General features: G+C 40.5%; 1 protein-coding gene across 1 annotated transcript; it reads right to left on the reverse strand.

Moving 5' to 3' along the window:
• Positions 1-617: 617 nt before the first annotated feature.
• Positions 618-13,573, reverse strand: dctd (dCMP deaminase). The gene is made up of 6 exons (XM_047365347.1): positions 13,340-13,573; positions 11,100-11,199; positions 6,675-6,810; positions 6,186-6,302; positions 5,124-5,220; positions 618-1,179 (listed from the first exon to the last, which is right to left on the reverse strand). The coding sequence occupies exons 1-6, from the start codon at positions 13,372-13,374 to the stop codon at positions 1,071-1,073; spliced, it is 594 nt and encodes a 197-aa protein (XP_047221303.1). The 5' UTR covers positions 13,375-13,573; the 3' UTR covers positions 618-1,070.
• Positions 13,574-13,780: the final 207 nt, after the last annotated feature.

The raw sequence follows: 13,780 nt of genomic DNA on the forward strand, positions 1-13,780 counted from the left end.
CAGACCTAAATGAGCATCAGCAATTCTGCATATAAGATTGGGTAATTATTTGTTTCTGATAGAGACATAACCCAAAAGACTGCAACTGTAGCTAAAAGTGCTTTTACCAATTATTAACGTGGCGTTGGCTATAAATGCAAACATTTTTCACACTGTCATTTCTAAAATGTGCATCATGTTCATTCCAGTTCATTTTTGCACTACGCTCAAATAAAATTAAATAAAATCCATCAGTTGTGGTTGTAATGGGAAAGTTTTAGGAGGTCTGAATACTTCTCAGGGTCCTGTAAAATGAGAGGAAAGGGACAGAGGAGGTACTGATGCAGGACAGAGAACAGGCATCAAGTGTATCAAATAAAACCTGTGCAAAACTAACTAACCACCTCACAAATCGAGCAATAATGCAGAGGCCGGCTAGACTTGATAAATGTCAGTGGATATGCAGGAGTTAGTCACTTCTGTCAAAACCACAAGTAACAAACAGCTTTCTTATGAATGGATGGTGAGTTGTACTAATTAGGAGTTGTCTTGGTAAAAACAAAGTCATTTTTAAGTTTTACGTATAAAATTCTGCAAACTGTGAACATGCTTTTAAAGAATAACAGCAGTCACTAAGCTTTTGTTATCCCGTTTTTATTACACTGGGAGGCACAGACGGCTGACATAGTTGAAGGAGGAACTGTGTAACTGGGTTTGGAACCCTCCTGTAAACAGAACGGAGGAACTTCCAAATCTGTAACAGTCCAGATTGACCCACAGTAGCAATAATATCCAGCATTAAGCATATTTACAACCACTAAAAATCGAACTACCCTAAGGCTGTGGGTCAAGAAATAAAAGCTTACATTTACACAAAGCTGGAATGTCCATGAAAGAGACATGAAAAAAAATCCCAACATGTAAGAACTGAAAAGTAGTCATTATACTCAGACTCAACACTGAAATAAAATCCTAAATACTATTGACATGACTGTGAGGAGAAACACCATAGATTTAACTGCTCCACACCAAACATTTTCAGTTGTTCAAGGAAGCGACTGCAGAAACTCTTCTTTCTTCGTCTGCTTCATTCAGCAACCCCCCTCCTGGGTTTTCATTTGGTGGCATGGTCCAGGATTTCCCCGGTGGTTAATGGAATTAAAATCAATAACAATCTCAGGCCTTCTGGGCTTAAACTGCCTGTCAAAACAGAAGAAAAACCAAAGGTCAAAACACAGAGGAGTTGATGATGCGCCGACAAGACATGTCGAGAGGTTAAAGTTCAATCCTTTCCAATTACATCCCTTGTCATGTCTCAGTCTCATGATGGAATCAGTTCATTCAAGTCATCAGCTCTGTCTACCAGAGTTGAACGGATCTTAGAGAGATATAGAAACTTGGTTCTCCAATCTGATAAATGGATAATATTTCAAGGCTAAAAAATGCTTTTTTTCATTTGAATTCCTAAATCTAATATTTGGACAGATCTGAAGACCAGATTAGACCGGAAAAATAACTTAAGTAGCAGACGAGAAGTAATGTTTGCAGTTGATGTTTTCAGAGTAGAGCGTTTGGACCAAAGATGATCAGAGTTGACATTTTAAACTGCCTTTAGCATCACATGTTAGCTATTGGCAGGGTCACCGTAGCTCTGTGTGTATTCTCCAGAAAGTGGAGATTGTTAGATTAGCTCCAATTTCCAAACGGTAGGGCTGAGTATCAATCAAACATTTTCAATACCGGTACCAATACCTTCACTTCGATATCGGTTCCTGAATGATCATTGTTTCGATACCAGTTTTAGAATATCAATTCTAACAAAAAGAAAATTACATTAGATATTAAAGTATATATTTTGAGTTTTATTTTAATCTCATTCCAAGCACTTTTCTTACTAGGGATGGGTAGCTTTCACATTTGAACCGATACGATACCTGGGAATCCATACCGGTACTCAACAGTACCAGTTTCTGGTACTGTTGTGTTTTGTTTAGGTGGTAATAAATGTTAATTCGTTTAATAATAAAATCTCCCAAATGTTCAATTTAACATATTTATTTCTCAATACATAAACTTTAATGAACATATCAAAAACAACATCCAGCTGTTTGCATTTTAACATCTCAGCTGTTTAAAACATTTCTTCAACATACAGGTCCTTCTCAAAATATTAGCATATTGTGATGAAGTTTATTATTTTCCATGTCATGATGAAAATTTAACATTAATATATTTTAGATTCATTGCACACTAACTGAAATATTTCAGGTCTTTTATTGTCTTAATACGGATGATTTTAGCATACAGCTCATGAAAACCCAAAATTCCTATCTCACAAAATTAGCATATCATTAAAAGGGTCTCTAAACGAGCTATGAACCTAATCATCTGAATCAACGAGTTAACTCTAAACACCTGCAAAAGATTCCTGAGGCCTTTAAAACTCCCAGCCTGGTTCATCACTCAAAACCCCAATCATGGGTAAGACTGCCGACCTGACTGCTGTCCAGAAGGCCACTATTGACACCCTCAAGCAAGAGGGTAAGACACAGAAAGACATTTCTGAACGAATAGGCTGTTCCCAGAGTGCTGTATCAAGGCACCTCAGTGGGAAGTCTGTGGGAAGGAAAAAGTGTGGCAGAAAACGCTGCACAACGAGAAGAGGTGACCGGACCCTGAGGAAGATTGTGGAGAAGGGCCGATTCCAGACCTTGGGGGACCTGCGGAAGCAGTGGACTGAGTCTGGAGTAGAAACATCCAGAGCCACCGTACACAGGCGTGTGCAGGAAATGGGCTACAGGTGCCGCATTCCCCAGACCTGGGCTACAGAGAAGCAGCACTGGACTGTTGCTCAGTGGTCTAAAGTACTTTTTTCGGATGAAAGCAAATTCTGCATGTCATTCGGAAATCAAGGTGCCAGAGTCTGGAGGAAGACTGGGGAGAAGGAAATGCCAAAATGCCAGAAGTCCAGTGTCAAGTACCCACAGTCAGTGATGGTCTGGGGTGCCGTGTCAGCTGCTGGTGTTGGTCCACTGTGTTTTATCAAGGGCAGGGTCAATGCAGCTAGCTATCAGGAGATTTTGGAGCACTTCATGCTTCCATCTGCTGAAAAGCTTTATGGAGATGAAGATTTCATTTTTCAGCACGACCTGGCACCTGCTCACAGTGCCAAAACCACTGGTAAATGGTTTACTGACCATGGTATCACTGTGCTCAATTGGCCCGCCAACTCTCCTGACCTGAACCCCATAGAGAATCTGTGGGATATTGTGAAGAGAACGTTGAGAGACTCAAGACCCAACACTCTGGATGAGCTAAAGGCCGCTATCGAAGCATCCTGGGCCTCCATAAGACCTCAGCAGTGCCACAGGCTGATTGCCTCCATGCCACGCCGCATTGAACAGTCATTTCTGTAAAAGGATTCCCGACCAAGTATTGAGTGCATAACTGTACATGATTATTTGAAGGTTGATGTTTTTTGTATTAAAAACACTTTTCTTTTATTGGTCGGATGAAATATGCTAATTTTGTGAGATAGGAATTTTGGGTTTTCATGAGCTGTATGCCAAAATCATCCGTATTAAGACAATAAAAGACCTGAAATATTTCAGTTAGTGTGCAATGAATCTAAAATATATGAATGTTAAATTTTCATCATGACATTATAGAAAATAATGAACTTTATCACAATATGCTAATATTTTGAGAAGGACCTGTAAAACCCTTAACTGACTACACAGTGTAAAGCACAAATTGTCTCCTCTGCCTCGACAAAAATCTTGCGCTTAAGCAGGTCAGTGTATATACACACACACTCAGAAGAATATCTCAACGGTTGGGCCCATGGTTTCCTCTGGCTGCAGCCTGTTTAAGCTGTCTACATATTCAACAGAACATTCTTACGCAAAAAAACTCTGAAATGTTTATTTATCTTCTATCTACTGTATTTAGAAAAAAAATATATATAGACATAATATATGTCTTTTTTTATCAAATCTTTTATCTATTTTTGTATCTTTCTTCTTTTATCTATCATGTATGTATTTAATTACCAAGCCAGTCTTATAGATCCAGGGGATAATTTCACCTAGCCAGGTGAAAAGCTTTAATTCGGTGATCACTGGAGTAGGAGAGTTAATCCTGCTGCTGCTCGCAGGAGAGGAAGTGCTGCCATCAAAACTAAATTTGGCGCTTTTTAAAACTGCAGATATCCTTGCCTGTTTTCTAGGTTTTAATGCCTGTTTTTCTGTCCGCTGTCAGGAGCTTGTGTTCACCTGCGTGCGAGCGGACGTAATTCTCCGCTGGCCTTGCTTTTCGCATCACAAATATTGCAGCGTAATCTGGACTGCATTTTGAAAAGTGGAGCCATACTTTCCAGCGCTTTCTATCAGTCATGCTTTGTTGACGGTACCAGCGGCTACTGACGTCATTACGCTCTTGTGCCTGCAATGCTGCGTTCATGTCCGGCATGGAAAATCAACCACTCCACTCCCTCAGTGTCACAATGATGCATTTAGGGACCAAAACACAGTACCGTTTGACTTTATGTGAATCGGTACTCGGTAGTTTCGATGGAATTTGGTCAGTACCCAAAAAAGTACCGAATTCGGTACCCATCCCTACCAAACGGCTGCCAATAGTTCCATATCCAGCATGTTCCATGACTGACAGGCTAAAGGCTCACAAGGACAAAACAAGGCAATCTGCTTTACTCCGTTCAGCCTTCCTGTTATTTGCTGAAAGTCTTGTCCTCTCTCAGTCTGAATGAAATACAGAGATGTCTTGACATTTCACAGAAAATAGTTTCATTTTAAATAGTCTCATGCGTCTCTGTTTCCTCTGATTCTGGTAATGGATAACTTTAATTCAAACAACTTTCACACTGAAGAGAGTTGTTTTTAAACCATAACCCACATTCACTGACTGGAGAAAGATCACATATTTTAGTTTGACTGACTGGCCACCAGGCAGGCCCGACCAAACCAAAAATGGGCTAATTCTGCTAAAAAGACGCCGTTCCTAAACAAGGAGCTTGAGCTAGTAAATGCTCAGTAAATCCTGCTGGGTAAACTTCACTCCACTCAGAACATTTGAATAAATGAATGTATGAATAAAGCAGGAAAGTAACACAGTTTGGTGTGCACCTGTACTGTACTCCAGCCATGCCGAGCAGCCTTCTGGAAGCAACCATCTCAGGCGTATCATGGTACTTGTCGGAATGATACACCACTTCTTTCAGACCTGGACAGAGAGGAAGGGACACGGAGGACAACAGTGAAAGTAGAGATTGTGTATCAACTTATGTTATTTGAAATTCAAAGCAGACCAGATTTACACCAAACAGCTGAGATGCAACGCTGCAGATCCAAGCTGCTGTCGTGTCTTTTTATTTTTTATGAAAAAGCGATTTTTTGTTTATAAATCCCAAATTTCAAAAACTATTTTCCAACCAGACAAGCCTGCCTGATATGCGGCCAGATTTCCTCTGGAACCAATTAGGAATCATAATACAGGGTTTCTCAGTAATGGACACACAGATATGATCAAGTTATCAGGGGTTAAGAGACAAGAAAGGATTTTGAAGAGAAAGATTTTCTCTATTTCTCCTATACCCATCCATTGTTGCTGACATGATTTTAGAAAGCTTCCTGTTGGCGGTCTCAATGGGTCGTAGGGTGAAAAGAAGCGGGAACAGTTAAAGTCTCTCATTGAACAGAAGAAGGCTGTTGGAATGTACGGATCTGAACACGAGCTTCCAGATAATCTCACAGCTCACCAGTGGGCACTTTTGAAAAACAAAAAAAATAGAAACTACTGCAGTTCTGGCTCCGTTTGAAGAGTTGACATGAATAGTAAGCTAGTCTGATGCACTGGCGTTAGATTTTATCCCTGCTGAGACCCTAAACAAAGAAAATGACAAAGATCATGGTATAAACAATGAAGTTGACCTTAGGTGCTACTGTTCAAAGGCCCTCTACTGGATCTCAACGGTAACAGTCGGTCTTTGCTCAGCATATCAGAAGAACTGGTCAAAACTCTTTATTATGACTAAGATTTATTTAGCACTCGTATCGGTATTTGGTTTTAGTAAGTACTAAAATGTAAATACACACACTCCCGAGAAATCAGAACCATAAAGCGCCTTCTATGAGCCTGTTTCAGTCATTATAAGGAAACTATTTTAGCTGTGTGGTCTCAACACTCACCTGCCTGGATGATAAGTTTGGCACACTCGTTGCATGGGAACAAAGCCACATACATGGTGCACCCTTTCACGTCAGCACTGTTCTTGTTCATGATGGCGTTCAGTTCTGCATGACACACTGTGGGAAACAACAAGGAGACCACACTGAGTTTAAACAGTGCAATGCAGGTTACTTTACATCCATTTTAGCCATATTACATCACAAACAAGGGCCAGTGGACCCTTTGACCTGACAGAAGCCTCATCATGTTTACATTTGCACAATCCACAACATTTAAGTAACACATGAAGACCTTTGGAATGTCCATGTCAGGATTTGATGCGTTTGGAGTATTTGCACAACAAAACAAAGGGAACCTTTCCAGCCCATCCTTATCACAGTCTGGACTAGGCAACTACACTTGTCCTGTTGGCTGAGAACATGAACTTAATATTAATTTGGACACGGATAACAAGGACGAGTAAGACATGCTGATGCACGTGTTCCTACCATAAGGGTATTTGGTGTTAAGCCGATCATCAGCAGAACGAGACCAAGGTAACAGGTTGTCATCACAGCCGTTGGGCATACCGTTGTAACCAATGCCAACAATCTTGTTCTCCTGGCTCACTATGCATGCTCCCACCTGCAGGGAGCGAGAAGGTTGGAAAACATCACGTTTACCACACACACACACACACACACACATTATCTCTTTTTATTTTTACAAAAAAGAACAGAGAACTAAAACTCACCCAAATCCACCGAAATACCCGAGTAGATGTTACGCCCATTAACGCCCTAATTTCCCGTGGCAGCTTAGAAACAAATGATTCACCATTCATCACAAAGTGAACCGAATAAAAACTTTTTTAGCTGGTTCCGTGATTTCTTCCTGCTGCACTAATCCCATCTGAGGTGTGCCCTTTCATTGCCTTATTGACATTACTACCTTCACCAAGGACGTACTGTGTGTGTTTGTTTTGGTTTGTCTGTGTTGGGACCCACAGCCATGGATACAACATTAAACTCCGGTACGGACTTTTCTGGAACTTTCAAAATAAAGTGCATTAACCTTCTTCTGGCACAGCCAGGAAACGGGATAACTGCGGACTTCCTGTGTCGCCACTACCCAAATAAAAGCACAGCTGTTGCTACATCCGCCCTCTTCCACACGGCCTCTAGTGGGACCGGTCAGGAGAGGCCAAGCGCGCTGATGTCTCTTTGCTGGAAAACAGACATAAACTCTTCAACTGGATCCAAGGATGTCATACGATCATCGATCATATGCAAAGTTAAGTACGGATGAAATACTGTCTGTGTATCTGGTATTTTCATTCATGAACGGGGAAATTAAGGTGTAAGAGTTGCTTACTTTTTCTCTGAGGCCTGCAGAAGCAAACTGTCCCAGAGAAGTTCCCTACAGAGAAGCGGTCTCTATGAAGCCGAGCGGAGCGTCTCCCAGTCTGGAAGGAAGACAGCAGAGACCGCATCACCGTGGTAACGTGCAGCGTGGTTGGCGGACACAACGAGCCGTTTTTCATCCACAGCTGGAGGTTAGCGGGAAGCTAACCCTTGTTCACTGTGGATACCTTCATCAAACTTCATCGTCGCTTGGACAACATTCCTCACCACAGTTCATGAGGTTAAGTGTTTGGGCAGATTAACAGTTAGGATGAAATGATCTAAACGTTTTTCATTTTATGAAGTTTGGTTTTGTTTGTGTGAAACTCAGCTATCTTATTGCTAGCAGGATATCTGCAGCACACGTGCCGTGTTTGTGTGTTTTTAAAGTTAAGACAAACTCCCTTAATAATATTTCTTCAAATATTATTTCAATAAATAAAGGCAGTTAATTAGACACCGTTGAGAATTAGTCATCCAGAAGGTTGGTTTTATTCAGCAGATCATTATTTAAAATATTATTTTATTAAAATAATATTTTATCTGATCTTGCATTGTGAATGGTTGTCTAAACATCTGCTGATTATTGCCTAAGTTGGTTCCAAGACTAATTTAACTTCATTTCCAGATTCTTCAAGATAATCCTTGGTTCTAAAACATAAATATTTCATGGTAATGTTGCATCACTCTTTTGGTCATGATTCTCAATCATCTTCCCTTTTCTTTAATTCTTCTTGGTAGTTTAGTTGGATTGTTTTAGCAAAGTAAAGAGTTTATTGATTGAAATATGTTTGACTTTGACTTGACTTATTTTTGTTAATAAATTCTTGTATTTTAAGAAATTGTGTGAATTCATTCCATGTCTTTGCAGAGTTTATGCTGTTCAATAATGTCAGAGCTCGTCTCACACCTTTCTATTTTGTCCTAATACCATCGCCTTACTGGGCTGGTATTCACAGGACAATCCTCAACAGACCGAAATATTATTTAATAAAATAATAAAATATGAATATTAAATATTAAATAATATTCTCAGATTTATAATTCCAACATCTGTCTATCCGTTTGCAAAATATTTCAAAAGGCTATTAAAGGATTTGGATGAAATTTTCAGACAAGGAAGGGATGATTAGAATTTGGTGTTGATGCGGAGCACCATCTGGATCCAGGATTTTTTTGAAGGATTCTTTATCATTGCCAGACCATGGCGTGACAACTTGGAATTCCTACATGGTACGTCACCCTGTCAGCAGCTGACATACAGTGACCAGAGGTCATACAGAGTATAGCTCATCAGTAAAGAAAAAAGCTGAGAAGCATCAATGTCCCGGCAGAGATCTGTGATCTGAGCTCTTTTTAAGTTAATTATTAATTTTTTTTTGCTAGATATATCAAAAAGAGATATGCCCAGTGTTTTTGCATACTTTATTTTTGTGTTATTCAGAATAAAAAGAAATTATGGTTTTCCGCTGTAGGAGTTGTTGATCTGTCACATTATTAAGAAAAAAATATTATGTTCCTATTTTAAATCAGTGGTTTTAGCCGTATGAATCAATGAGGACAGGCACTGGGTGGAACGTGTTACATTCCAGTGGCCTTATGTACGAAAAAGTGCGCAGCTTTCATACTAAAAGTTGGCGGTAGGGAGAAATTCTGAAACTTGCTGCACACAAAAAAAAAAAAAAAAAAACATGTACGAAACTGTGTGTAGACATGTCACCACACAGTGATTATACATCCCAATATGAAGCAAATTCTGCGCAGCTACGCTGGAACCGCCCATAAATACATCTGAAAAGTAGCATAAATAGCGGGAGGGCACCTACTACGTGTCCAAACAACCATGGCAACAGGCGCGGTCAGTAGGGCAAGAAAGCAGAGATTCACCGACTATGAAATACAGATCTCAGTGTCTGAGATGGAGGCAAGAAGCTCAAATTCATTTGGCAGAATTTCCCCTGGTATTAGTAATACATTTTAAATATGAGTGGCAAAAAGTTAATACCGTTAATACGGTAGGAGCTGAATTATGATCCTTAGTCGGAATAAAACTAATTTAGCAACCACTGCGCATGGAGCTTGCTTGAAGTTTGCTCTCAACACAACTATTATAATTAGAATAATTCAAATTGTTATTATAGAATAAAGGAATCATCAGTTGAGGAGGCCAATGTGCCATTGCAGTCGTGGGACGCATCACAAATAGATTGAGCATATATTGAATGAAGATGAAGGTGTGCTTTTAGCATTCCATAGCTCTGATTATGTTTTAAAACTGGCAATTTCTGCAAATTGCAATATAATGTTTACCATTTTAGCCATAATTTAGTGGAATTTAATATATATATATCTAAGCAATATTTGCTAAATACCTGACCTGTCAGTCAGCTCCATCTGAAAAGCTCTGGTTGAAAGGACCGCAGTGTTGTGAGAACTGGTACCAGCGATGCACGGTTCCCCCGGTATCCCTCTGCAACACCGAGGCCAGCTCTGGGCTCCAGAATAATTGCCCTGGGCATCTAAACTGGATGTGCCAGCGGGTCTGTACGATCTCTGAAAGAACATGTTCCCTCTGACTTCTTCTGGCTGCCATCGTTCCAAAATTACGTGCAACTTTACGCAACTATTTATTGACGTGTGTGATTGCCTACAGCTTGTCCACCTTATGAATCATCACACTTGACTTGTTTAGTAATAATCTGCTGATCCGACACCATTTTCTTTTTCAGTGAGAATGAAAGTCCCCCTGAGATGATTCACATGCCTTTTATGCTCCTCAGCGCTCAGACTGATATATAGTTACATCTACAGGTGGACAGAAACAGAGGATGTTTTACAGTTGACATTCAACTGAGGTTGTTTCCCTCATTTTTGAGGCGTATTACATTATTGTATGAGGCTAAATGCTGGGGTTTAAACCATAAAAGCTCAAACTCATGAAAAGGTTTGATGCTCTAAGAATTCAATAAAACTGAAATGAGTCATATTTCAACATATTTAGGGGAGGTTTAGTTCTCTGTAGTTTCTTGTTGTCGATTGAAAAAGTTTGCATGGCTTCAAGCTGTGCGTAAAACGTTGCGCCGCAAGGTGTTTGCGCGCAAGTACGCTTCGTACATTAGGCCCCAGGTAACTGACTGAGTGACCCAAAAACCTGAATCAGTTTGGGGAGTGACTCACAATAACTCGAGTCAGTAGAAAGAAATGAATTTCCCATCACTAACATGCAGTATGAATGCAATCAGTTGACATTAATATGCACAAACACAGAAAAATCCAGAAAAAAATCCACAGGAGCTGGTGATTGCAGGGTGCCGTTTGTGCTGTGGACTCTTCAGATTATAACAACGTTTCTCCAACAAAGTGCTCAATTTCTACCCGTTGTTTTAAGCAGGAAGTGTTTGTACGCATGTGCATGTTGTTGAGTTTCAAAGAACATACTGCCTACTAGTGGCGTGGCAGGGAAATTACACCGTTTTCACATTTCTTCAAGTGTGTTGTGCACAGGGTCTTCGTCTGTCCATACACACTCACCTGTGAACTTGGGTCTTTGCTTCTTTGTGCTGACAGAAAGGCTACAGCCATGAAGTACTCTGGCCATTCCAGGTAGTCTTCCCTTTTCCGGGTTGTGCCACTGCAGACAGACAGAGACAGAATATAGTATAATGCATAATATAGAAAAAAAAGGTTTAAACATCTTTTCTCTGGTTGGCTGTTAAACTGACTGTAGGTTCATCACTGCTCCTTCATTGGTCCACTTCTATTCTGAGCACTGCAGACCAGGATCATCCCACAAGTCATCTAGCCATCACAATTTGGTCCTTGTCAAACTTGCTTAAATCCTCACATCTGCCTATTTTTCCTGTTTCCAACACATCGACATAGAAAAAACCCGTTCCTTTGATGCCTGATATCCCATCCACTAACAAATACTAAGATGCAGAGTTAATCCGCATTATTCACTTTAATCTGTCAGTTGTCATAATGTTATCGTTCTCTCTCACATATAGTGCCAATTTTTAACAGTTTAGACTGTGGCTCTTGTTGATTTATGGTCGCCTGTGGATCGGTAAGAAGAGTACTTGACTTGCAATCAGAAAGTTGTGGGTTCAATTCCATGCTAATGTTCTCCTGGGCAAGGTGCGTAACTCCAATTAGGCAATCGATCTGGGTAGCAGTGGATGAATATCTGAACTTGGTTCAAGTGGAAAAGTTCTTGGAATCTGAGAAGAAAAGCTTTTTATCAAAGCAGCCTAAACCTTTGAAAGAAAAGGACACTTCCACCCTACAGACAGGGTGTTCCAGACAGATTTTCCAGTCTGTGGTCTACCATCATAATTCCAAGGAATCTCTTACCACTCACCAATATGGCCACCAGAATTTCACGGTCGTGTTAGGAATAACCTTGCTTACTATTATTTATAGATAAGCTTTCACACACCGACCAGAATGCCAATGTTTTCATTTTTCTTAAAATAGGATAATAATCCTCAGTGACCTACAGTTTGCCATAAGGTTTAGTGCACTAGGTAAATACTGTAACAGGCGCGATTAGCAGCAGCCACACAGATTCAGGGTTGGACACCTGCTCTATCAGATAGACACCAGAATGGTGACACATAGTCCACTGATAAACACTGAGGGAGTGTACTTCCCATGGAGGGAGTACCAGACGTTAAACCCATGTGTGACCTTCTTTCGGGGCTGTTTGTCACTTCAATCACCGAGCGGGTTAAGGACGGGAGCCATCAGTACTGATCTCTGTAACCATTCCTCTGCCTTATTTAGAATAAAAGTGTTGAGAGTCTAGAACAGTTTGAGAGTCATTCCTTTTAAGAGCAAGTGATTGTGAACAGAGAATACGCTTCTGGGGAAAAGAATTCAGGGGACATCCAAGGCGTCTGTCCACCAACAGGGTGTGGTAGCTTGGACAGTCGGAAAAATCAAACCCCACGCCTCATGAATCTGGGATTAAGACTTGGAGAGTTGGAGATGCCTGCTCAACCTAAAGGTCATATTTATTATGGCTGCTGCATATGGAAAACATAAAGCTCCAGTACTTAACTGTTTAGTTGCCTTACTGATGGCATAGAACCATTAATATATATTACTGGATTGGACATCACGTCACTATCTGTAGTGGCTAATATGCAAATCCCATCCAATAATGTACATTAATGCTCAGAAACACGTATTTCTCTAAATCATTCAGTGATCTAGCATGACACGGTGCCAGTTTTTATAGCACATGTCACAATTATCCAAGTTAATATTTACAATCTGTAGAGGAAAAAAAACTGCTACGATTTAAAAGGGACTGGCTGAAAGTAAAATTTATCTTGAGAGTAAATCAATAATATATTTTAGGATGGAGAGACGCACTCTGATGGACATTCTTCTTCCACTCAAAGATGCTAATACGCATGCGTTATCAAATCAGGGTGGTGTTTATGGAACTTATTTAAAATGTATCAACTCTTTACGGTCTACCTTGACGTTATTCCCAGACCCAAGTTCCCTCTTCCGAGATAAGTGAAGCACGGAATGGAGAATCCCTGTCAGAACCAGAAGCTGGGTTCTTCTAAACAAGAACCCAGCACAGCGTCATCAAACAGGACCACACTTCTACTCCACTGTCTCACCAGTACAAATAACTTTCGGACTGGAGACCGAAACAAGTGAAACAAACAAACCGCATGCGAAGAAACATTCCTGTTATTATCTGATCCTTCAAATATTTGGATGCGTCATATAAAATATAAGCCAGGCGTTACCCATTTAACAGGTCCGGCATCTTGTTTTCTTCCATGGTGAAACGAGGACAGGAAGCAGCGAACACAAACACTAACAGATCACTGCCACGCTGCAGGAAAAATCTCCCGCGTTTATTGTGGGTGAAGGAACCCGGAGCAATGTCTGACAGGTCAAACAGCAACGCCCGTCCTTCCACTACAAGAGCTCTGTATTGTACAAGGGAGAAGAAAACAGGTTCTTTTGGCCACCTTTAGCTCATGGCTGATACTTGAGGATTAGTTCTGGTGTTATATACAATCTTTGGATCCGCCTGTTAGACATGCTCAGAGGCATAAAGCTTCCAAAACCGTGACCGCCACCTGTTGGATACTACGGAGCCCGCGAGGGGACATGGAGGATTTTTTTTTTCTTTTGCGTCCCCACGCAATACTTTTGCGTTCGTTCGCAAAAGTTGTTAATCA

This window comes from Girardinichthys multiradiatus, chromosome 5 (genome assembly GCF_021462225.1).
Source record: "Girardinichthys multiradiatus isolate DD_20200921_A chromosome 5, DD_fGirMul_XY1, whole genome shotgun sequence".
Classification (NCBI taxonomy): Eukaryota; Metazoa; Chordata; class Actinopteri; order Cyprinodontiformes; family Goodeidae; genus Girardinichthys; species Girardinichthys multiradiatus.